The 24404-nt window shown below is 44.1% G+C and overlaps 1 protein-coding gene across 3 annotated transcripts in view; it reads right to left on the bottom strand.

Annotated features, from left to right (window-relative positions):
• Window positions 1-870: 870 nt before the first annotated feature.
• Window positions 871-24404, bottom strand: part of PPM1D (protein phosphatase, Mg2+/Mn2+ dependent 1D) — an 86599-nt gene continuing 63065 nt past the window's right edge. Inside the window, exons 5-7 of one of the 3 annotated variants that reach the window (XM_075589623.1) lie at window positions 17931-18170; window positions 15963-16052; window positions 871-3149 (exon numbers count right to left, since the gene is read on the bottom strand). In XM_075589623.1, the coding sequence (XP_075445738.1) occupies window positions 2601-3149; window positions 15963-16052; window positions 17931-18170 (879 nt within the window). In that variant the 3' untranslated portion in view covers window positions 871-2600. The remainder of the gene's footprint in view (window positions 3150-15962; window positions 16053-17930; window positions 18171-24404) is intronic. The other 2 variants (XM_075589627.1, XM_075589628.1) reach the window with 2 other exon arrangements.

The raw sequence follows: 24404 nt of genomic DNA, 5'->3' as shown, positions 1-24404 counted from the left end.
GACCTGGCTTTTAGAGAAACATTTTAGATTATGTATGTATATATATATATATATATATATATATATATATATATATATATATATATATATATATGTATATATATATATATACACACATACACAAAGTGTGTGCTCCATAGTGCTTAGCAGTATGAAAATTATTTAATAGTTTGGTTAAAAGGAGTGGTAGGAGATGCACTCACAAGGGAAGGTAAGTTAAAAGCATTTAGAGAGTAGTGCTCATGGTCACCACAATGGAGCAGTCCTCTGGCACATCTGTGACTGGAACGCTGGGTGTAAAGGTGAACAGTGTCGGGTAAATCTGAATAACTGGATGGTAGTAGGTAACGTCTTGGAGCAGTAGCAATCGTATATATATACGATTGCTACTGCTCCAAGATGTTACCTACTACCATCCAGTTATTCAGATTTACCCGACTAAATAACTAAAATGTTTCTCTAAAAGCCAGGTCTGTATCAAGGCTTTGAGAACTACTGATGTGAGTGACAAAATCAAGAAAACAAGTCCAATGTTTTCAATATATATATATATATATATATATATATATATATATATATATATATATATACAGTGTTCGACAAACCTATACATTTGCACGCCCCGGGCCACAACCAAAATAAGTACGGGTGCACTGTCCCTTTAAGAAACTACTTTCTTGCAAATTAAAGCCTAGTCCCGTTAGGGACACTAACTCACTTCTTGAGCCCTTACTAACAGGACAGCCAGCTAATCTGGTCATGCCCAAAACATGCTACACAAACGATAACCAATAAGCATAATAATAAAGTCTTATCTGTATTGAAAAACACATTCCTCTTCAATTGTGGTCACAGAAGAAAAATCAAGTCTAACGGTTCACTGATTTTATTTAGGTGAACATACTGTACAGAGAGGATTTACATACTCATGAGATCTGTTTCACTCTACTCACCACCAACCCCTTTCTTCCCCCAAAAGATAAAATAACTTAAGAAATTCTGGTTAGAAGTATTGCAGCATTTACAGATAACTCTCTCACTACAAGAAGGGCCTGCTGAGCATTGATTGCATATAAAAAGTTATCTCCGAAAACAATGAATGACAGAACTGTCTTGCAGCAAAGTTCAACCACTCTGCTAGAAGGGATCTTGCTCTTTAGATCCTTCAAAGCAAGATCTTATAAAAAAAAAAAAGTGAGCGAGCACTTGTCCCTCTCAATGTAGAAAACTGTACCTTTTAAATCATCCTCTAAAAACATCCAGTGGAAGCCTCCTCCCCACCCACCAACTTTGATTAGGAAGAACTGTATTGCTGCGTTATTTATTTTTATGTCGAACAATAAAAGAAGACAATTTCTTAACGTTAAGGAGGCATACAAATCCTTACCTCATTATAGGTGGCCTCTCAATTCTGGCAAGATATTGTTTAATAAAAAACGAAAACAAACAAAAAAAAAATAGCATTTTCTGAAAAAGATAGAAATAGGAGCTTATTCTTTCAAAATAAATGTTCCATCTGTTTAATAGTGGCATTAATAAGTTTACCGATACAAAATTTGGTGTGTCAAACTTTAAGGCTGAATTTGACTATTTCTCTTTTTTATTGTGAAGTGTCGAAAAGGGGAGGCAAGTCATCCAGTCACTCCCACGTCACACAATTCACAGTTAGCGGTTTAAGTAGTATTTCCTGTTAAGAGCTTTTCTTTTTTTTTACCTGCATATTAACATTGTAACTTTTTAAATGATAAATCATAGCTATATGCTTCCATAGCCATAGATGAACAGTCATAGAATTGCAATATTTGCGCTGTCACACACAGAAGTTTTTATTTTGGGGGTAAGGCATGTCGAATACTGAGTCATGCAGAGGGCGAAGTGCCATAAAGAAGCCTTGGTACTGTGTTTCGTCAGACATTATTATATTTTTAAACATTGTGACAAGGCTATTTGGACACAATTTGAACAGGTTTACACCAGTGTTTCTCAGTTACAGTGCCATTGTCACATTAGCACCCCTGTACTGTTAAAATAATTTTAAAATCTAAAATACTAGAAAATTATAAATTTACATCTGGATATGACATCACAGACACCGTTTTGTGAAAATGCAATGGCAACTTTAAAATTCCTCAGTAGTTAAATATTTTATATCCATTTCTAACCAGTTTTAGAATGGAAGTAACTACTGATAAAACAATAGATGGGTCATGGTAAATTGGGATCCTTATAGTACGGTGGAGAAACACTGCCTTACGCTAAATGTACGTGTATGTGATATCAAAATAGAAGAAAAAAAACCCCAACATGATGAGACTTAAAATTGTCTATTTCCATAAAAATTTGTTATACTCCATACTACTCGGTACCATCATACGTCACCTTCAACAAATTATTTGATTGGGTCTCTAATCTTTAGACAGCATAAGAGTTGGAACTGTAGAGAGATATTCCGTACTGCTTATTGTGCAGCAAGTTATTTTTCAAGAGGGATGTCACTCAATATGAAATACTGTTTAAAAAAAAAAATCATAAAAATACACGGGAAAGACATTCAGCATAAGACATTGATGCACACAAAGATACGTGTAAAAAATATGCATTTAACAGACACATATTGTTTTTCTGTGCTGCTGTAACAAAGGATGTCCGAGCTTCTTCTGGCCTCTGAGGCTACGTCTCATAATCACTTTGTCCGCACCTCTGCGCTTCGGTGTGATGGACGGGCCCTCTGGCTGCGCCCCACCGTTCCTGGTTAAGTTCCGCCGGGGTTTCTTCTCGGCTGGTCCACTGTTGGACTCCTCCAGTGTCCGTTTCAAGGAGCTCGTCCTATCAGTTTCTGGGTTTTTTGTCTGGCTGCTGCCTGAGGCCTTCGGAGCATGTGCATCTGAGCCAGCGTTAGAGGAGTTGGTAGGGAAAAGGCAGAGAGACGGGGAGACGCTTGGGGAATGAAGGGACCACTGGGCCCGGCTGGTGTTCTCTTCAGATGTGTCCGCGTCTCCCGGTGGTGGGGAGGGAGTGGCTGCTCCTCTACAGTTTCCTGACTTGCTGCCCCATTCCACATAGTTTTCAGAGTATCCATTCCTGCGTATTAGGGATGGAAGCGGCTCTGAGAAAGTTAATCGCCACCAGGGATCCTCCTCCTCCAAAAACTTAATTAGGGGGAAAGAAAAAAGAATAAATGAATATTCATACCGCTGTTAAAAAGGCATAAAAGACATTTACTAAAGCACATACATAAAAAAAAAAAAAAAACATGGTTAGATTACATTTTAATAAAAAGTTACATAGCTTTAACAGGTTTAAGAACCATACATGACCAGGAGGGAGGCAGGCTCTAGACGTGCAAGCACTTTCTGAACACACAGTGACGGCAAACAAAAGGGAGAAGCCAGAGCAAAATCAACCCAAATAAATAAACACCCTCATGTCTCAGATGTTTACAAACTTTAAAATCATTTAAAAATATTACTGTATGGGGTCAGATTATGGAAAGCAAGGCAATCACCCAGATGTAGCCCCTTAAACATGGCACTGGCATTAGTTTGTTTTAGTCCTAGGAGGGCTCCGACATGTAGCTACTACATAAGGGGTCTGGCACTCCAGGAGCCCAATGACTTAGTAGATACATTAAAAAAAATGCTTGTTATGCTAGGAGAGATCGCATCCTGCACTCCGCGATGACTCCTTCCCTTTCACTCTGGTGCTGTGGCCCCTCCGACATTCAAAATATTAAGGAAAGTGTAACCTCTTTGTACTCTAGGGGCTCGCGTCTCCCAAATTACAATTTTTACAGAACAGTTCCAAACAAAAACAAGAAAAAAAAATACATTAAAAAATTACTACGGGGGGCGTGGCCAGCAGCCGTTCTGTGAAGCAGCACAGTCACAGAGCTCCGTGAGACACCCACAATAAGGCGAGCAAAACACCTCTAAAACCGCACCAAACAGAGGCGAAAAAGCACCCCACGAGCGGGGGAGACTCACCCGCACCCCGTGTGGCCCCGAGGCGGTGAATCGAGCGTGCAGCAAGCGTGGGGGAGAGCTGGAATCCCGGAGCCCCTCCGGCCTTAAAATTCAAGATGGCCGCCGGACGCAACTGAAAGAGCTCAGAGGCGGCTGCACCCGGCTTGAAATCCTGATCGACGGGAGAGGTAGCAGAGATAACAGGGGGGCTCTGACCAACAGCAGCCAAAGCAAAGCCAGACAGGGCAAACAAAAGTGGGAGAGAGGGAGGACAGCCACTACATAACTGCAGAGCTGGGGAAACGTGGGGCAAAGGCCACCCAGCCTGCACACTAAAGGAGAGCTGACAGAAGGGCATTTGCCCCCACCTGGCCCCTACACCAGACCCTCCTAAGAGCAGCTCCGGCCAAGAGTGAAGATACCTGAGGGTCCCCCTCCCCGCTCCCCCCGTATCAAGAATTCACAGCAAACAGACACTGAACCATAAAGCTAAGAATTTAAAAATATACACTGCACACCCAAGATGGCCGCCGGTGATCTGTGACTGAGGGGAGAGAGGATAATACAGAGAGATCTGCAAGAGGACCTACTGAACATTAAACTACACACAACGGGCACTATCAGATCTAAACATCAAAACCTGAAAACAAACGTTGAGCAGACGCGCACATGCACGCCCCCTTCCCCCCCTCCCAACCCCCGACGAAACGCTAAAGAACCAGGGTCTATGTACTTAGCCCCATGCACTAGCAAAATGTCCAAGTGAGAGGATGCAACTGTGGTACTGAGATAAGCCCAGAAAAAGAACGAGATTTACTCTGAATTATTTAATATCTTAATTAAATTATATTAATTATTATCATAATTTAACGCAGCCAAACATAGCATAAGAAGAAAGACTGTGGACTGACACACCCGCACACCCTCCAGCTGAGTGCCGGCGACATGGCTCCCCCCAGAAAGTCAGGGAAACCAGAAGCCTCCACGTTCTTCACGAAAAGAAGCACTACGCCCTCACTAACAGGCACAAGCCCAAGACCCAGAGGAAACGGACTCGGGCGCAGATCAAAATCCAGATATCAGAAGTGAGCTAAAGGCCTGGGTTAAAGAAATAAAGCAGACGTTCCACGAGGAGTTGCAAAGCGCAATGCAGAGCCTCCACATTAGAGTCGTGGAGCAAGTGGAGACGGACGGAGAAATATCCCAAATAAAAGAACAGATTGCCCGACTCCAGGATGCCCAAGAACAGGCGAGAATAGATCACGGAGGAACAATCTCAGAATCCGGAACATTCCAGAGTCAGTCCCCAACGAAGAAATCAAGCCCTACCTCAACAGGCTATTCCAGAGCATCCTCTCTGAAGCTACTAACGCTAAGCTGGAACTGGACAGAGCCCACAGAATATATAGACCAAAAGAATTTGAAAACAGAGGGCCCAGAGACATAATTACAAGGCTCCACTATTACATCACCAAAGAGGCAATATTCAATAAGGTCAGAAACCTAGACAAGATCCTTTTTGAAGATGCAGAACTACAGATCTTCTCAGACCTCGCACCAACAACAATCGCCAAAAGACGCAAACTCAAAGTAATTACAAGTTACCTGAGAAGCAAGGACGTCAGATACAGATGGGGCTTCCTCTTTCGCCTCCAAGCCAGAGGAATTCAAGAGTGACAAAGCGAGGACTCGCGCACAGCCGAGACGAGAAAGGTGGGCCAGAGTGCCTAAGAATCCAAGATAATCAACCACGCCCCAAACACTGAGGCTTGATAACCTGAACTTGGCAAAGCTCTGAGAGCATAGAAGAGACATGCTCGCCCCATCTGGTGCCCCCACCTCAGACCTTTTATACCGATCCAAATAGGAAGTTGCAAACAACGGGGGGCACAAGGAAGAGAAAAAGAGAGCAGAATAACTAAACAACTGATAGAAGAAGGAATAAGCCATTATTATTCCTCTAGAGACTTTGTTTAGCTTAAATAACATCGTAACCGTGTTCCACTTTATGTTATGATTGTTCCAAAAGTTTGACTGTTGTGTTTTATCTCCTTATATATGTGTTCTAGTTCCAGTCTGCCTCACTAGAAAAGAAGGTTACCCAGCAACCTGGACCACCGACAAGGGCCCAAGCAGGGACGCTGACTGCATACGTTCACAACCTTTCAGACTGCAAGTACCACATTGCACCCCACACACACCCTTCACTTTTTCTTGACTCTGCATGTCCCAAACACCCCAAAAGCAGTCAAAGGCCCAAAGCAACAGAGGGCCCTACCCCATACCATGTTAAAACCCCCCAAGGTTACTTTTGTTCCACTCCATCCCATACCCCCCCTCAACCCCCATTCCACCCAAGCCGTTACACACATGTAGGCATCCAAAAAGACACAATTAAAACACAAGCTAAGCCAAGATTGAGAAAGCCGGAAAATCCCCATAGGACACCCAATAATAAAAAGAAGACCATAGCGATTACCTACACAAGATACCTTAAACAAGAATATGGCTAAATTACTAAAGGTAAATACCCAGAATGTAAAGGGCCTGAATTCCCCTATGAAAAGGAGACTACTGTTCAGGGATCTCAAAGTTAGGCAAAGCGACATACACATGATCCAAGAAACGCATGTAAATAGAGAGGATACGATCAGGTTAAAAGACACAAATTTTCACCAAATTTTCCACTCACCAGCGATAGATAAGAAAGCAGGAGTAGCCATCCTGATCAGAACCAGCGTCCCCTTTGAAGTAGAAAAAATAAAAAGAGACAAGATCGGCCGAATGCTAATTGTGTCAGGCAAACTGGGCACAGCCGAACTAACACTAGTATGCCTATATGCCCCTAATCTGACCAGGAAAGCTTCATCAACGAGGCCTTCGAGGTGATAAACCAAAACAAGAAGGGTTACTTAATAATTGGAGGTGATTTCAACACAGTTATAGACTGCACGAAAGACAAGGCGAGATTCACGAGTAAAGAGCACCACTCGAGATTGAAGAGCTCGATCGCCCTTAAACTAAGTATAAGAACGAGTGGGTTGGTCGACTCTTGGAGACTAATGAATCCCATATCCAAAGGATTTACCTTCTATTCAGCCCCGCATAGGCAATACACCCGCATTGACTATATCCTTATATCTAGAGAACTGGCAGGCCAGATAACCAAAGCAGAAATAGACAATATAACATGGTCAGACCATGCCCCGGTATCACTAACCATAAGAGACATTCACCAGAGGCCGACAGGCACGCTCTGGCGTATGAATGACCTTCTACTTAGGATACCAAAAACCAAAAAAGCCATAGAATCCGCCATACGGGATTATTTCCCACTAAACGATAACGGCCAAGTCAGTGACTGCACATTATGGGCAGCGCACAAAGCCACTCTTAGGGGGAAAATAATCAGTATTGCCTCTCATAGAAAAAGAGAGAAAAACAAGAGGATAGACAGCCTCAATAACAGTATTAGAAAAAATGAAGAGTCATAAACAAAACCCAACAGGTACCGTTAGAGCCACAAGCGATAAAGACAGATCAGAACTTAAAGGTATACTGATAGAAGACACAGAGAAAGCAATGGGGTGGACAAACCAGATTTTCTATGAAAAGGGCAATAAAGCAGACAGACAGCTAGCGGCCAAACTCCGAAATAAAACAGCGAGCCTTAATATATATAGCATTAAAACCAGCCAAACTATTTTAACTTATAACCCAGCCGAAATCAACAAAGAGTTCGTCCAATACTACAGTGATTTATACAACCTAACACCCAGAACAAGATAACAGGGAAGTAGAAACAAAATTAGATGAATACATAAAAGCATCAAAATGAACCAAATTGGATAAATCAGAATCTACCCAACTAGGAGCCCCAATAACATTTGAGAAGGTATCAGCAGCCATTAAATCCCTCAAGAACTCCAAAGCCCCAGGCCCAGATGGGTTCACTAACTTCTATTATAAGAAATTTGAGAATACACTGAAACCATACCTAGTCCGATGGTTCAACAAGATTCTGGATGGTGAAGCCCCACCGAAAGAATCCCTAGAAGCCTCAATTATCGTCATACTAAAAGAATGGAAAGACCCTGCGCTATGCTCTAGCTATAGGCCCATCTCTCTGATCAATACAGACATAAAACTATTCGGCAACATTTTTGCAACTAGATTGAACCGAGTACTAAATACCTTGATCCACCTGGACCAGGTGGGATTTACCCCAGAACAACAAGCTTCCGATAACATACGGAGAATAATTAACATTATCCACAACAGTAATACGAACCAACGTCCCACCCTGGTTCTGGGGCTAGATGCCGAGAAGGCTTTTGACCGAGTGGACTGGTCCTTTATTTTCCGGGTGTTCAGAGAGATGGGCCTAAACGACAACTTTATTATGGGTATTAAAGCGTTATACTCCAACCCAATAGCTACAGTGCATACCCCAGGCTATACTTCAGCACCATTTAAAGTTTCTAACAGAACTAGACAGGGCTGCCCCCTCTCACCTATGCTATTCGCCATGTGCATAGAAGTACTAGCCTCAAGGATTAGAGGGAATCAGGAGATAGAGGGAGTTTCTATAGGAAACAACATATACAAAGTGTCCTTATTCGCGGACGATACCCTACTCTCCCTGACTAACCCGGAAACCTCACTAAAAAAAACCTATTCGACACATTAGACGAATTTGGCAAACTATCAAACTTCAAAGTGAACCACACTAAATCAGAGGCTACAGGCCTACTACACATACCCAAAGAAACAGAAAATGCACTAAAGAAAACATTCCCAATAAAATGGATGCCAGGCAAAATGAAATATTTAGGAGTGTACATTACAAGACTATATGATGACATTTACAGAGCAAACTACCCAAACCTTATCAAAAGCTTGAAAAAAGACCTAGAGGCCTGGTCAAGATACCAGATATCCTGGTTGGGCAAGATTATCTCTGTGAAAATGAACTTGTTACCCAGAATACTCTATCTGTTCCAAGTGCTTCCTGTAACCGTCCCAATCTATGTAATTAAAGACCTGGAAAAAGAGATAACTAAATTTATCTGGAACGGAAGAAAACCCAGAATAAAGAAGAAACGGATGGTCCTCCCTCTGACCCGGGGAGGCCTAGGTCAGCCTGATCTAGCTAAATATTACGAAGCAGCCAGACTAAGCCCACTAATTTATTGGTACAGAGCCCCAGGAAAAACCCCGTTGGTGGACATAGAGAGGTCGGAAGCTGGGTACGAGGAGCTAGCGTCTCTTCTATGGGAAAAAAAGGCAAATAGGCAGCCAAGCTATAGAAATCATCCAGTCTTACTACACTCCTTAAATATCTGGGATAAAAACTGCAAGCATAAGCAGATCTCTTCCATCCCTTCGCCTCTAACACCAATCAGATCTAACCCTAACTTTACCCCAGCGCATAACTCGAACATCTTTAAACAATGGGAAGAGGAAGGGCTATCTAAGTTAGGAGACATGCAAAGAGGAGGCAAGGTCAAATCATTTATGGGGATAAGAGAGGAATACAATATCCCAAGCGTACAAATATTCCAATATATACAGCTGGCCCACTTTGTCTCCTCGATACAGCCAGGAGACACTTGGAACAGACCACTCACCAACTTCGAGAGTCTGTTCCAAAGGGGACAATACAACAGAGGGACGATTGCCCAACTTTACCAGACGCTACTGAAACAAAATGTAGGCCAAACAAGCAAAAACATATCGGAATGGGAACACGATATTGGAAACCCCTTAGAGGAAGAGAACTGGGAAGAAATATACGAAATGATAGCTAGAGCCTCGCGGTGCTCAACAATCAGGGAAACAAATCTGAAAGTCCTACACAGATGGTACTATACCCCAGCGCGCCTCCACTCTTTCTTCCCATTAACTTCACCTATGTGCTGGCGTAACTGTGGCCAAATAGGCACATTCAAACACATATGGTGGTCCTGCCCTAAGATAATCCTCTTTTGGGGGAGAATCAAGCGGCTAATTGAAGGGGTAACAGGCATGGACCTACCCTGGGACATAGAAACAGTGCTCCTACTAAAACCGAACGAGGGCCTAGAGAGAAAAATAGACTACCTGATAACACAGATCCTATCAGCAGCCAAAACACTAATAGCAAAACACTGGAAGCAGAACGACCCCCCTCCTATCACCGAAGTATTGCACAAGATAAATTACATTATGACAATGGAGAGACTCACAAGTCTAATCCATGACCGGCACCACACCTTTCTGACACCATGGGATCCGTGGGAGACATACATTTGGAAGAATCCAATAGGTTCAACGATATAAGGAGACTACTAATGGGTAAACAGACTTAGTTCTGGTTGAGGATGCCTCATGTGTACCTGAATGTACGCTCCATTAGTGGAGCACATGATAATTGTCATTCCACTACCCCTTCCCCCCACACCCTTTTATTTTTTGTACCCACTCTCCCCCACCCTCTCTTCTCTCTTTTGTTTCCACTTTCGTTATCAGTTTGGAAAAAATAAAAAATACAAGTTATAATTTAAAAAAAAAAAAATTATTACTACAATAAGCACTCACTATTTTTTTCTTAAATATGTTTTTCAAAGGCACCCCACAGCAGATTAACCTATTGCTATTTGTTTACGAAGATCTTCAGTAGGACCACACATTCATTACAATAACACCATGAAGTGTGACACTAAAAAGAACAAATAATATTAAAAGTCATGAATGACCCTGTTAAGTTGAATGTTCGGGTTTTTCCAAGGATTCAATTTTTTTTCCCCGTGGCAGGAGGGGGATTTATTGTTTATTGCTGGATTGCATCTAAACAATTATAGAAATATTTGTTTTTTAGATAGTCTTTCAAAAAGGTATTAATAGCAACCCTTAACCCCTGAGTGACTAGTACAGTGGCTTTAAGCAATTTCTAGTGATAAGTGATAAAAAAATTAAACAATTTACAAGGGATTATTTCCACCTAAATGGACAAGGCTCCCTTTTATAGAAAACAAAAAAAAGGAAGCCAATGAAAGATGCCTAAATACTACTTTTTTTATTTTACAAAGAGAATGAAAACAAAACATGATCTGATGGCCAACCATTCAAGCATTCCTCACCCATATTAAAAAGATAATCTAAAATGTTGTAATGCTTCACTGAAAGTGGCTATGCGAGAAAGGAAGTGAATGAGTCGATGAAAAAGTGTTGACTATAGGTCGACAGGACCTTTTGAGTCCTAAGCAGGATGCTCGTTCACATGATAAGCTTTTTTTGTATTTCCACAGCCTGCAAATCCTTTAGCATTGGCATATCCTGGCATGGGATACAAATATTGGACACCTTTGTAAGGATTGTCCTCTTTTTTTTCTTTTTTTTTTGCTATAAAGTGGCAGAACTGTATCAATGGATAAATAAAAATTCTAATAAAAATCCAATGGCTTCCACAACTGAAAGGTGCCTTCAAATGCCATGGCTGTGTCAACTGCGCATTTATTAATCACTAGCACCCAGTACACCCATCGACCAAAAAGGGACTCAAATTAAGATTGATAATTGTATGAACTGTCAAACCAAGTATATTTCACCATGTGCCCCTGCGGTTTATACTACATAGGTAAAACCAAAACAATGTTTAAGGAATGTATGGAACGACATAGATTGATGATCAGGAAGGCATTGGCAAGGAATTGTAGTAATAATAAACTCGTATCACAACACTGTTGCAAGACAGTCATCAGAGAGGCCACAATGTGAATAAATGAGATGCATGCCAATCGCACGCATCACAAAATTACCTTGAGGTGGTGATGGGGACAAAAGCCTCTTACAATTGGAAACAAGGCTGATTTAAAAGTTGGGTACGCTTTCACCTAAGGGTTTGAATGAGGATGTCAAAATGGGATGTTTTCTATAGTATTTTTCTTTTATATAGGGTTGTGTCATGTGATGATGGCTACCAATGTGCAATGAAGTTACTTTCTTCATATCAGGACTATGTAGATCTCGGATCTTTTTATTTCCTTTTACCAATGGGTGACAGTTGAACGGCTGCAAAAGAATGAAAGCAGCAAGACAAGACAGCTGAATTTCCAGGGTAACTAAAGACTGTGAACCGACCAAGCGACACACTATGGACGGCCATGACGCTAAACTTTTTGCTCTTCCTGGAGCCAGTTGACGGTCGCAGCCAATTTCTGCACAATTTTTTTTACAGCAGTGATACCGGTGGGAAGGATACAGGTCCTGACTTCCCTAAGTATACCCTATGCAGCGGTGCGCAAACTGGGGGGCGCAGGCGGTGTGCCGGCAGACGCTGTGCGCGGGCGGTTGAACAAGCTCCGTGCTGCTTCTCTGATCTCTGTTTGTTGCGGGGCCTTGCTGTGCGGGCGGGTTCTTGCTGCGGGGGCGGGGTCTTGCTGCTTCTCTGCGGGGCTTTTCCTGCACACAGACAGCCCCTCCTCCTCCTGTCTGTTTCCCCCACACGGGGTACCGGAGCATGCGAGTACTACCCCCCCAGGTAAAAGTGTGTGAGAGTGTAAGTGTGAGAGTGTCTGCAGTGTGCGAGAGAGTGTCTGCAGTGTGCGAGAGAGTGTCTGCAGTGTGCGAGAGAGTGTCTGCAGTGTGCGAGAGAGTGTCTGCAGTGTGCGAGAGAGTGTCTGCAGTGTGCGAGAGAGTGTCTGCAGTGTGCGAGAGAGTGTCTGCAGTGTGCGAGAGAGTGTCTGCAGTGTGCGAGAGAGTGTCTGCAGTGTGCGAGAGAGTGTCTGCAGTGTGCGAGAGAGTGTCTGCAGTGTGCGAGAGAGTGTCTGCAGTGTGCGAGAGTGTCTGCAGTGTGCGAGAGTGTCTGCAGTGTCTAAGCAGTGTGGTAGTGTCTGAGTGTGTGAGTTGTGATTGAGTATGTGTGCTGTGTCTGTGCGTGTTGTGATCGAGTATGTGTGGGTGTTGTGATTGAATGCAGAGGTGCGCAAACTGGTGTGTGCGCCCGGGGGGGGTAGCGCAAGCGGCGAAACCTGGTGTGCGCGGACCGGCAGACGCTGTGCACTGGAGGGCAAAAAAGCTGTGTGCGGGCAGCAGAACCAGACAGTGGAGGTGGTGGCCACGTGATGGCGTGGGGCTTCGGTGGTACGAGGGAGGAGCACGCCCCAGCGCTGTGATGTCAAACGCCCCTCCTTACGGTGTCTGCCCTACAATAGCGCTGTGTTCCTGCTCTCCTCCGCTGGCAACCTGCTTCGCTGCGATCCTCTGCAAGTGAAAGGGTAGGCTGCCACTATATCAATCATACTATGAATGTACAGAAATAATAAAAAAAAGTGAAAACACAACATTGAAAACGGAAAAAAAAAAATAATACTGTAGGTAGGAGTGTGGATGACACTGGGTACAGCAAACCAAAGAGCAGGGAGAATAAAAAGGCGAATGAGAGAAGGAAAAAAGGGAGGGGGAAGGGAAAAAAAAGGGGGGGGAGGGGGGTGGAGAGAGGGAAGGGAGGTAGCAAAGAGGAGGATAAATGCCTCCCCAAAAGGACTGCCTTTGTGCACGTACGCTCTCCCAAGCTTGGCACTTGGGGAGACAAACAAAATTGACTTTGAAGCACGCTCGGCAGTCAATGCACCCCCCCCCCCCCCCCCAACGCCTGTGCTTACAAAATTATGCAGGACACCCTGTGCTCATGCTTGGAGAGTTGATGATGTCACCGCTCTCAGCGGCAGCGTGGACGCAGCCTAATTTTGCAAGCGCAAACTGCTGAAATATGTAAGTATTTAGACATATTTGTATTTACATTGTATATAGTTTAATAAAGGTTTTTTTAATTTTTTTATTTTTCATGTGATTTTGATGGCATCAGGCAGGGGGGGGCTCGAGAAATTTCATGGATGAAAAGGGGGGTTCGGCATAAAAAGTTTGCTCACCCTTGCACTATTGCATGGACTCTCTCGGAATGACAATCCATGGTCCGGACTAAGACTTTGATTTAGACCATATTCCTGGGTCACCAGAGGGTCGAAGCTATATGCTGCATCAAGAGTGATATGGAATTCTGGACTATAAGGGTCTTTTTGCTGATAGAGGAGGACAGAGATGCTTGTAATGTAATAACTCCATGTGGTGAATGGGTTAAATGTGTCTGTATGTATGTCTGGATGACTAATGGTTCTGCTCTCAGTTAAAAAAACTGTCACTAGGCAGTTTACAATCAACAAACACTGACCTGCACACAGGCACAGACACTGACCTGCAGAGACACAGACACTGACCTGCAGAGACACAGACACTGACCTGCAGAGACACAGACACTGACCTGCAGAGACACAGACACTGACCTGCAGAGACACTGACACAGACACTGACCTGCACAGGCACAGACACTGACCTGCACAGGCAGACACTGACCTGCACAGGCACAGGCACTGACCTGCACAGGCACAGACACTGACCTGCACAGACACTGACCTGCACAGGCACAGACACTGACCTGCACAGGCACAGACACTGACTTGCACAGGCACAGACACTGACCTGCACAGGCACATACACTGACCTGCACAGGCACAGACACTGACCTGCACAGGCACAGACACTGACCTGCACAGACACTGACCTGCACAGGCACTGCCACACTGGCACTGCCACTAGCTCTGAGGAGCAGCTGCAGGGGGGGGTGTGTCCTACCTTTCACTGTGGAGCATGGCTGGTGGGGGGAAGCCACCTTGGCCCCTGGCAGCAGGCACCTCACTTCCTGCTCTCACTAACAAGCTCCGCTGTCACTAACCCCGCCCCCACCCTCTGCAGTCAGACCGGCCTCTGCTCTCCTCCTGCTCTCCTCTCTGCCTGCAGAAGATCGCATCAAACTGCTGTCAATCCTTCCCTAATAGGCAGAGGGGGTTGGGGGGCGCCATCACAATGCTATCGCTCAGCAGAGTGGGCTCAGGAGGGGGTGGGGAGCGTGTCAAAATGCTGGCGCTCCTTCCTTCCTGTGTATGCAGAGCGGGCTGGGGGGGGGGGGAGAAGAGGAGGGCATCGCGGGCCGCACAGGGAGTCCACAACAGAACAGTGATATACAGCACACACTGGATAACAAAAGAATTTTTGCAGGGAGTCCAGGCGGGCCGCATGTTGTGCAGGCCTGTTCTAGAGCATGTGATAGACTATTCTGTTGTGGCCTATTATTACAAGATAAAAACAGATATAAAATTGTTGAGAAAAGACAAGTCAGCCTTTTAATATAGAATTGCTAAGTAATGACAAGTCAGTTTTGGTAATCTGCTTCGTAACGTACCATGTGATATATAGAAAATTGTATAAAGACTGAAAAGAAAATGCCTTTCTTCAGAGTAGCCTGAAGTCTTGTATGACAAATTGATTCTCCCTGTACGTGTTTGTATTTTAAGTATCAATAAACATACTCTTTCTTTCAGAGAACCTGGACTCCAGTTATCTATAAATCAGCCTGAATATGAGGGTCCATAACTAGAGGACAACAGTGAACACCCACTGTAAATAAACTGGTCCAAGACTTCTCCGATGACTGCACAAGGAATGTAACAGTAACACCGGTGGAATAGCTGGCCTCCATTTGCCCCAAGAAGCCACGACTGTCCATATGTCACCATATGAATCACCTTGATTACCCAAGTAATACAATGTTGGCTATATTATTGATTAGTTATTGGCTCAATTAGCTATGTAAACCAAAAGCAGTGATACCGGCAACATTTGGCCCAGAGCAATAGAGCCACAGATGGGTGCTTACAATTGGATGCGGTCTGGGCAGCTTAGGTCACATGTTTGGACTATATTTCCTACTGCTTATGGTTCTAGGAGCCACGATTCTTTATTTAAAAAAAAAAAATGTAAAATGTTAAAAGTAGTGATAGTGGCTCAGACTGCGATGGTCACTGATCATGATTGAAATTGGAGGCGATCTACACAGCACCTGCCTCAGGCTTGGCAGGACACTTTTGGGGCAGTGACTGGATTTTTAAAATCAGCCGTACTTACACCACGGGAATAATGCTCGGGGACTGCTGAGAGGTTGGCCCCGCCCCCTGTGATGGCCGATGTATGAAATCCATTGGAGCAGCGCTGCTGCTGAAAACGACACCACACTATTATATGGCATATACAATATGTCAGGACTCATTTTTATAGTATTGCTATACAGTATTGTGTTTTTTTTGTTGTTGTTGCTATGTTGTAACCGTGCTTGTATTTTTTGTGATATTCTGGTCTTTGATTAATTCTCCTGCTCGAGCAGCTTCCCTCCCCTCTGGAGGGATTGCGACAACCACTTCTGTATGTTTGTTATTTTCGGTTGCTTGGCAACAGGGCACATAGGGCCCAGCAGGCTTTTCACGCTCTTTGCTTTCACTCTCTTCTGGTGGTTTGATATAAAGAGTATTTGCATCCAATGTACACCACCCTGAAGATTATAGGACCTAAAATTGTTTTCTTGGACTATAATATATTTCTGCACTGAAAGATGTGTGTCCTGTATCTTCAAACCTTGGTTTGGGTAATGTATGTTGAGACAGACCGACACTGACACACAGACACACGCACACAGTCAACAAATGTGTCCACTCTACAAATATATAAATAAATGGAATAGAACTAGAAGTTGTCGAAAACAAATGTCTACGTTGGCCCTCATGTAACCATAGATGGGAACATTCTGAATGAAATGAATAGAAGAATGAAGATGGGATGGAGCGCATTTGGAAGAAATAAGACATTTTCTAGGTAACTTTCCACTGTGTCTAAACCAGTGTATTCTGCCTGTGGTCAAATTTCAGATAATTCAAATTAGTATTTAGTGATGTATGCTGGGTATTGAAAGCAAACAGAAGTCTGACATCATCACAAGGGTGAAGAAACTAAAATAGCAGTGGGCTGGACATATCGCAAGAAAAGCCCTTTGTTGTACAAAGATGTACTCAACTGGACTCCAAGGGATATCAAAAGACCAAAAGTAATATGGGAGGATGAAATCAGAGTAACATGGAAAAGAGGCGTGCAACAGTAATACCTTGAAGATCATTGGGGAGGCCTTCATCCAGCAATGGATCGACAAGGCTTGCAGATGATGATGATGTGTGTAAATAAATATTTGTGTAAGTAACTCATGCAAAATGATGTAAAAAAATAAACAAAACAAAAAAAATAAAAAGCACTGTAGTAGAGTGCACACACATTGAGATGGAGAATAAACAACTGTAATGAACAAGTGCACAGTTCAATCAAGAGGTTACTATGGTAGCTTTGATATCTTACCAATCTATCATCTTGCCATTGAAAGCGGCCTTGTTTTATATGAATTCTCATATATTGTAAACAGTATGTTAATTGAATGTGCATTACATAGATGTAAAATAGAGTTGGTGACTAGAAGGAGATTCAGGACTGTAGCAACACTACGTACAACGCTCAAGTCTCGAATTACAAACATCTAATTAACAGCCGAGGACCATGTGTGTGTGCATGTGTACGGACACAAAAAATTATAAACACTGAGTATTTGCTTCACGACATAAGACAATGGGACATTTTTCATTATGCAACAGCAATTACTGTATAAGGAGACCAGGTATCCCAGTGAAGTGAAATTAATTTTCTAAGCATGATATACTTACTGCAGTTTTAACACGTAGCCCCCCGTAGCATACTTTACGTTTAACTTTTCCCCCCATTTTTCAGCCCAATGATTGGTAGGTGGTTTATATGGGCTGCTATAGATTGATTCTCGACAGAACAATCAAATTGCAAAGTTTGACCCCATCTATCTGACATGGTCAGGAACCAAATCACATTGCAGGAAACAGGCTAGACATAATCTAATAACAATTCTCTTCCCTTCCTTCATGGAACTACTGCATAATAGAGATTCTACATGTATCACTTAATTTTTTGTGTGCTGGATGGGGCCTGTAAAGGGGTTGAGGTGGTTCTAAATACCATTATTCTCTTTACCTTGAGAGGTGGAGTGGAGCATGGTGATGTGGATGTCCGGTACATCTCCTGACTCTTGTAATGGGGACTCTCAGCCAGATTTAGGTACAGCTCCTCAGTAGAGCAGTGCCTCGGCTTCTCTTGTACAGGCGAGATACAGATCACAATGGCACTGGTGTTGTCTGCCCGCAGCATGCGCTGCCGCCATTGTGTCAGTGCCCGGTTCACAAGCATCTTAGCACAAGACTGACCAAAGTCTCCCTTAAATGACAACATAAAAGGATTGTAAGTAAACCATCTGGGGGCTGCTTAACCTATTTACTTCTGAGTGCACTTGAGGCATCATTTGCAAATGGCACCTTTAAAGTAAAAGCAGATAATTAAATACTCAACTTCAACAACGTATGAGCACTCTTATAGAGCTTAAAAAAAAAAAAAAAAAAAGAGTGGAAATAGACAGACAATTATGTTTTTGCCATGAAACACATACAGATGTTAATATAAAAGGATGTATGTATATAGCGCTACACACAGCAGTAATACACGTGACATAATAATATAAATAACAATTAATACAAATGACAATGGAAAGAAGCGCTTCAAACATAAAACTTTAGTCCCTGTCCCGAAAAGCTTACAATCTAATTGGTAAGTAGGGAGAACATACAGAGACACTAGGAATGTGTCTGCAAGGGTCCATGGTCGATGTATGAAGTATATAGTGTCAGCCACAGAGCTACTCATATGCATTATTAAGGAAGTGAGTTGTAAGATGGGGCTTAAAAGGTGGCTATAGAGGGCGCTAGTCGTATATTGATGGAGAAGCGTATTTCAATGGTGTGGGGCATTGAGTGATAAAGGTTGTAGGCGGGAGAGGGCTTTATATACAAAACGGGTAGAGAGAAAACATCCTTGAGCAGAACGCAAGATTCGGGATGGTGTAAATTAGATGGAGAGGTAAGGAGGGGCAGAAGAGTGTATAGCCTTAAAAGTGAAGTGAATTGTGTGTGTGATACAGGATTTGATAGAAAGCCAAAAGAAGGATTTCAGCAGGAGAGACACGAGACAGATTTAGGCAGCGTGGGGTAAGGGCGGAGAAGTGACAAGGGGGGTGGCAAGGCCGGAGGCATGAGAGGGGGAGGTGGCGGCATGGCGTAAGGGCGGAGGACGGCGGTGGCAAGGGCGGAGGGGTGGCAAGGCCGGAGGGGTGAGAGGGGGGGTGGCGGCGTAGTGAAGTAGGTGCAGCGGTGGTAAGGGCAGAGGAGAGGGGGTGGCGGCGTTGTGAAGTAGGTGCAGCGGCAGTAAGGCTGGAGGGGTGAGGCGGCGTGGTGAAGTAGGTGCAGCGGCGGTAAGGGCGGAGGAGTGAGAGGAGGGGTGGCGGCGTGGTGAAGTAGGTGCAGCGGCGGTAAGGGCGGAGGAGTGAGAGGGGGGTGGCGGCGTGGTCAAGTAGGTGCAGCGACGGTAAGGCCGGAGGGGTGAGAGGGGGAGGGGGGGTGGCGGCGTGGGGAAGTGCAGCGGTGGTAAGGGCGGAGGAGTGAAGGGGGGGGGGGGGGGTGGCGGCGTGGTCAAGTAGGTGCGGCGGCGGTAAGGGCAGAGGAGAGGGGGGGGCGGTGGCAGCGTTGTGAAGTAGGTGCAGCGGTGGTAAGGCCGGAGGAGTGAGAGGGGGGCAGGGTGCCGGCGTCGTGTAGCAGCTGCAGCGGCGGCAAGGCGCAGCCGTACGGAGGTGTGTGAGGGAGGGGGGTGGTTGTGCCGGGGGGTGGCGATGTCGTCCAGAAGCTGCAGCGGCGGTAAGACACAGGCGTTGGAGGTGTGTGAGGGAGGGGGGTGGTTGTGCCGTGTGCTCTGCTTAGTTTGAAAGGGGCCGGAGGGGTGAGAGGGGGGGAGGGTGGTGGCATCGTTCAGGAAGTCCAGTGGCGCCAAAACCGGAGGGGTGAGAGGGGGTGTGGCGGCGACTTGGCGGCAGAGTTCGACTTGCTTTGGTCGGTGTGGTGGTCAGCGTCTCCAAGGGTGTCAGCGTCTCCAGGGGTGATGGTCGGTGTCATGGTCAGCATCTCCAGGGGTGTCAGCGTCTCCAGGATTGAGCGGTTGAGGCTGTGTCAGTGTGTAATCCGCAGGGTAGGCTCAGGCAGTATGAGGAAGCTCGGGGGTCTGATCAGTCCACACGGGTGAGAGGCTCAAGCGGTATGAGTGTGGTGTGTGAGTGTAACAGTGGGTGAGAGCGCACCGACCAATGAGAGCTGTGGGGTGGCGGGACACACGTGGGGGGGGCGAGACACACCGGCCAATGAGAGCCGTAGGAGGGTTGGGAGGACCGACGAACCAATCAAATTTTCTACAGGGACGCACAAACACTTTCAGTTTTATATATATAGATTTATTATTTTATAGTATTTATTAATATTTGGTAGACTACGCAAGTCCTCCATGCGATTTGTGTCTTTGTAGTGTTTTAACATTGGTCCTTGGATTTTTTAATTCCCAAATAAATGTATTAATTTTACTTTGAAGCGCGGCAATATAATGCTTGGAGACCTTAACTGGGATAGTTTGGAACAGATACACAAGCCTCAGCAATATATTAATTTTAATACAGTTAACCCACACTTTTAGATAATTTTCTATTGTTTTTGCCAATGGGATATATACCGGGAATAAAACTACTTTTGGTGTTATGTTTGTGCGTAAACATTTTATACTTTTGCTTTTCAATTCGAAAGGGAATTTTTTTTAAATTTGTTTTGCCAACCCTGCTGGGAAATTTATATTTAAAACCTCTGTTTTTGTTGAGTTCATTTTAAAATTAGATACTAAACTATATTTATCCAGAACGTTCTTTATATTTGTCAGCAATATTAATGGGTTTGTTATTATTAAAAGATTATCATCCGCATATAAAGCAATTTTATGTTCTTTATCACCTATTTTTACCCCCGCAATGTCTGGGTGAATCCTTATTGATTCTGCTAGTGGCTCCATTACTAGAGCAAAGATTAACGGGACAGTGAGCAACCCTGCCTCGTACCATTAAGTAGTTTAAACAGATCTGAGACTTGCCTGTTCACCTTGACCCTTGCCAATGGGTTGCTATAGACCGCTTTTATATATTGTCTGAACATATCCCCTGTTCCTATACGTTCCAACATTTTAAACATTAAATCCCATTGCACGCTATCAAATGCTTTATCTTCGTGGATAGATGGATGTCACAGGAGACCAGGTGCTTTACACATTTTTACCAGGATCATTCATTCAGCAAAACAGGGTAATGAAATAAATGAAAGTTTAGTCGCACAAATTCGCTTACACACAATGCTACACAAAATACAGATAAAAAGACATTTACTTTGGGGCTGGGGTCGAAAACTAGACATTCCTAGGTGCAGGGACCCTTACCGGGACTTAGCCCGGAATTCCCTGGAACTCAAATCAGCATGAAGTTCCACACGCCACCGGTACGTTCTCTTCTGAGAACTTGGTCCCGCATGACCAGAGTTACTCCAAATCCTCTGGAACTCAAATCGGCATAAAATCCCAGATGCGTCCGCTACGTTCGATTTTGAAAACTTGGGTGCAAAAGTCAGGACTTAACTCTCTGGCAGGCAGGCTTTTCGGCTTGAAATCGAAGCCGGTTTCTCTGCTATTCACGCAAGAGCAACTTTGAAAAGCCTGCCCGCACTCTTACAACAGGAGAACACCAATTTGATTGGCTCACAGGTTCTTTATAGTATTCTGAGTTTCACAGCAGCCAATCATCGCATGGGAAAATTCCCAGCAACCAATCAGAGCCAAGCCGGCTAGAAAAGCCGTGTCAGCGGGAAATCTGAAATAGCCGAGGGACAGGCGCAAGCTTACCACCTCCGTCCCTGGCTATCTCAATGCCACCCGCTGGGGCAGGCTCCACCAGGTCTAGCAGAGCAAGTGGCAGCCCGGATGACAGCCATTGGTCTCCGGACATGGTACTCGACCTTTCCCCGCAGCCCAAATGCTATTCACATCTCTGGCATCCTCTTAATGCTTTGAAATCTGATGTCTAGTAGACTTACCGGCGCCTATAGGTTAGCTCAGGCAGCCTGTTTGGACATCGGTTCCGAATGTAAAAGCACATTACATTATTAAAGTATATTTTAATACACTAGGGTATACGTTTTAATATACTTCTGTGTCTCTGCATACAGGGGATAGAATAAGAAAGATGTTGTACTTTTATTCCTAGCTGCCTTACACCCCATACACTCTCTCGGACTCATGCTGGACTCGAGTCCCCCTTCAACCTTATATTTAGGCACCCACAAATCCTACACAGGTTCTGGGTCACCTTGGCACTAGCTGAGGTACCCCCCTTAACCTAGGAATTCCCTCAGCTACAGGGATACCTATTCATCCTTGTGCCTCATTCTCCTTTCTGGGCTATGCTAAAGAAGGGTACTCTAGTGGTGATTCGCGCTTGCTATTTCAAGGGGAGATATTGCGGGGCAATGTGCCTACAGGCTTGATTCCCGGGTACATTTATGGGGGAACCAACAACTTAGGACCACAAACTTCTAGGCACATTCTGATATCAGATCCTCCGCAAAACCAGACTTCAAACTCAGCCCCTAGCAATCCCTGCTCGCTGGTATGCCCGGAAAGGGAAAAACACAAAATACTTTTATTGCATACAGTACATGGAAACAGTACACGGTTACTGGGCCCAAGAGCCAACTCTCAGACCCTTATACATGGATCAAGGGTAACCAAAATGGGCTTAACCTTTATTTGAGAGCCTGGTTACCACCCCCAACCGTCACAATAGATAGTATAGTTGGGATCTGCATTTTTATTGATCTGGTTTAGTATATTTATTATTCGTCAGGTGTTGTCTTTAGCTTGCAAACGGAGAACAGAAAACTAGATTGGGCACTCAATACAGCTGGTGGGTGATGAGTGAATGAATTAAAACAAACTTTAATAAACCACTTAAAATATAGGGGAGTAAAACGAATATTAAACGTATAGATCCTAAATGTGAACTTGAATTACCAGGTTCTGGATCACAAATATATTGATTGTCAATACACTCAAATTAGTGTTATGCAATCAAAACAAGTGGCTACAATAGACCACTTGTGAGAGTAAACAAAGGTAGGGAACTCTACTGCAGTATGTGTATCAGTACATAAACCCTGAGGTCACAGTAGGGCAAAGATTACAAATACAAATGTGAATCCTAGCCAGGTCTGCCAGATGCCACAAAACCTAATGGCACACAGACACAAATGACTGGGTTGGTATATACCATAGGAAATAAGGCAAATGATGGTATAAATCTACGTTGCTATGTGATTAAATTTACCAACACAGGGTATATGGATATAGTTCAGTCCACCTGGATAGTTGTAAAATCTCCATTTAAGTAGACCTTCGTATATGGGGATAGGTATAGTCCCCAAACCATATAATATGGCACAAGTCAAAAACTGAACTACACATACACTCAGTACACTATATAGACAGATACAGCTTAAGTTTAAAGCAGGCTATCCCCCTCACCATAAATAACCCTATGTATGTGACAATGCAAAGAGGTTCACACAATACAAATCTCGTGATAGATAATTAGGGTAGGGTAAAACAGCACTGACCCAAAACCAGCTCTGTTAATCAGGGCTGGTCAATAAAAGGTCAGTGCTAGTGGGAGGGTAGAGTAGTGTATAGAAATGATATAGGTACACTAATGTGCACCCTACTGATATAGTGTAGGCACGAGGAGAAAAGCCTCTGTTTACCGGTGCTCCTGCAGACCATCCAGTCATAGAAGCCACTTATAATTTTTCCACGCCGCAAACGCCGGGGGATAATGCATCTGAGTCATGCGCGTGCCCGTATGCCTGACGCACTCGTTTCGCTCCCCCTCGTACCTGCCTTTGAGAAAGCGTTACGTGAAACGCGCGCGTCAGGCATACGGGCATGCGCATGACTCAGATGCTGACTTGCGAGTCAGCTGGCGGAATTGTCCCCCGGCGTTTGTGGCGTGTGGAACAATTATAAGTGGCTTCTATGACTGGATGGTCTGCAGGAGCACCGGTAAACAGAGGCTTTTCTCCTCGTGCCTACACTATATCAGTAGGGTGCACATTAGTGTACCTATTTATTTATAAAATATTTTACCAGGAAGTAATACATTGAGAGTTACCTCTCGTTTTCAAGTAATAGTACCTATACTATTTCTATACACTACTCTACCCTCCCACTAGCACTGACCTTTTATTGACCAGTCCAGATTAACAGAGCTGGTTTTGGGTCAGTGCTGTTTTACCCTACCCTAATTATCTATCACGAGATTTGTATTGTGTGAACCTCTTTCCATTGTCACATTCATAGGGTTATTTATGGTGAGGGGTGATAGCCTGCTTTAAACTTAAACTGTGTCTGTCTATATAGTGTACCGAGTATGTGTAATTCAGTTTTTTACTTGTGCCATATTATATGGTTTGGGGACTATACCTATCCCCATAT

The sequence above is a fragment of the Ascaphus truei genome, chromosome 3, assembly GCF_040206685.1.
Source record: "Ascaphus truei isolate aAscTru1 chromosome 3, aAscTru1.hap1, whole genome shotgun sequence".
NCBI classification, from domain to species: Eukaryota; Metazoa; Chordata; class Amphibia; order Anura; family Ascaphidae; genus Ascaphus; species Ascaphus truei.
The sequence above is the reverse complement of the archived record's forward strand: the minus strand, read 5'-3'. Positions and strand labels throughout refer to the sequence as shown.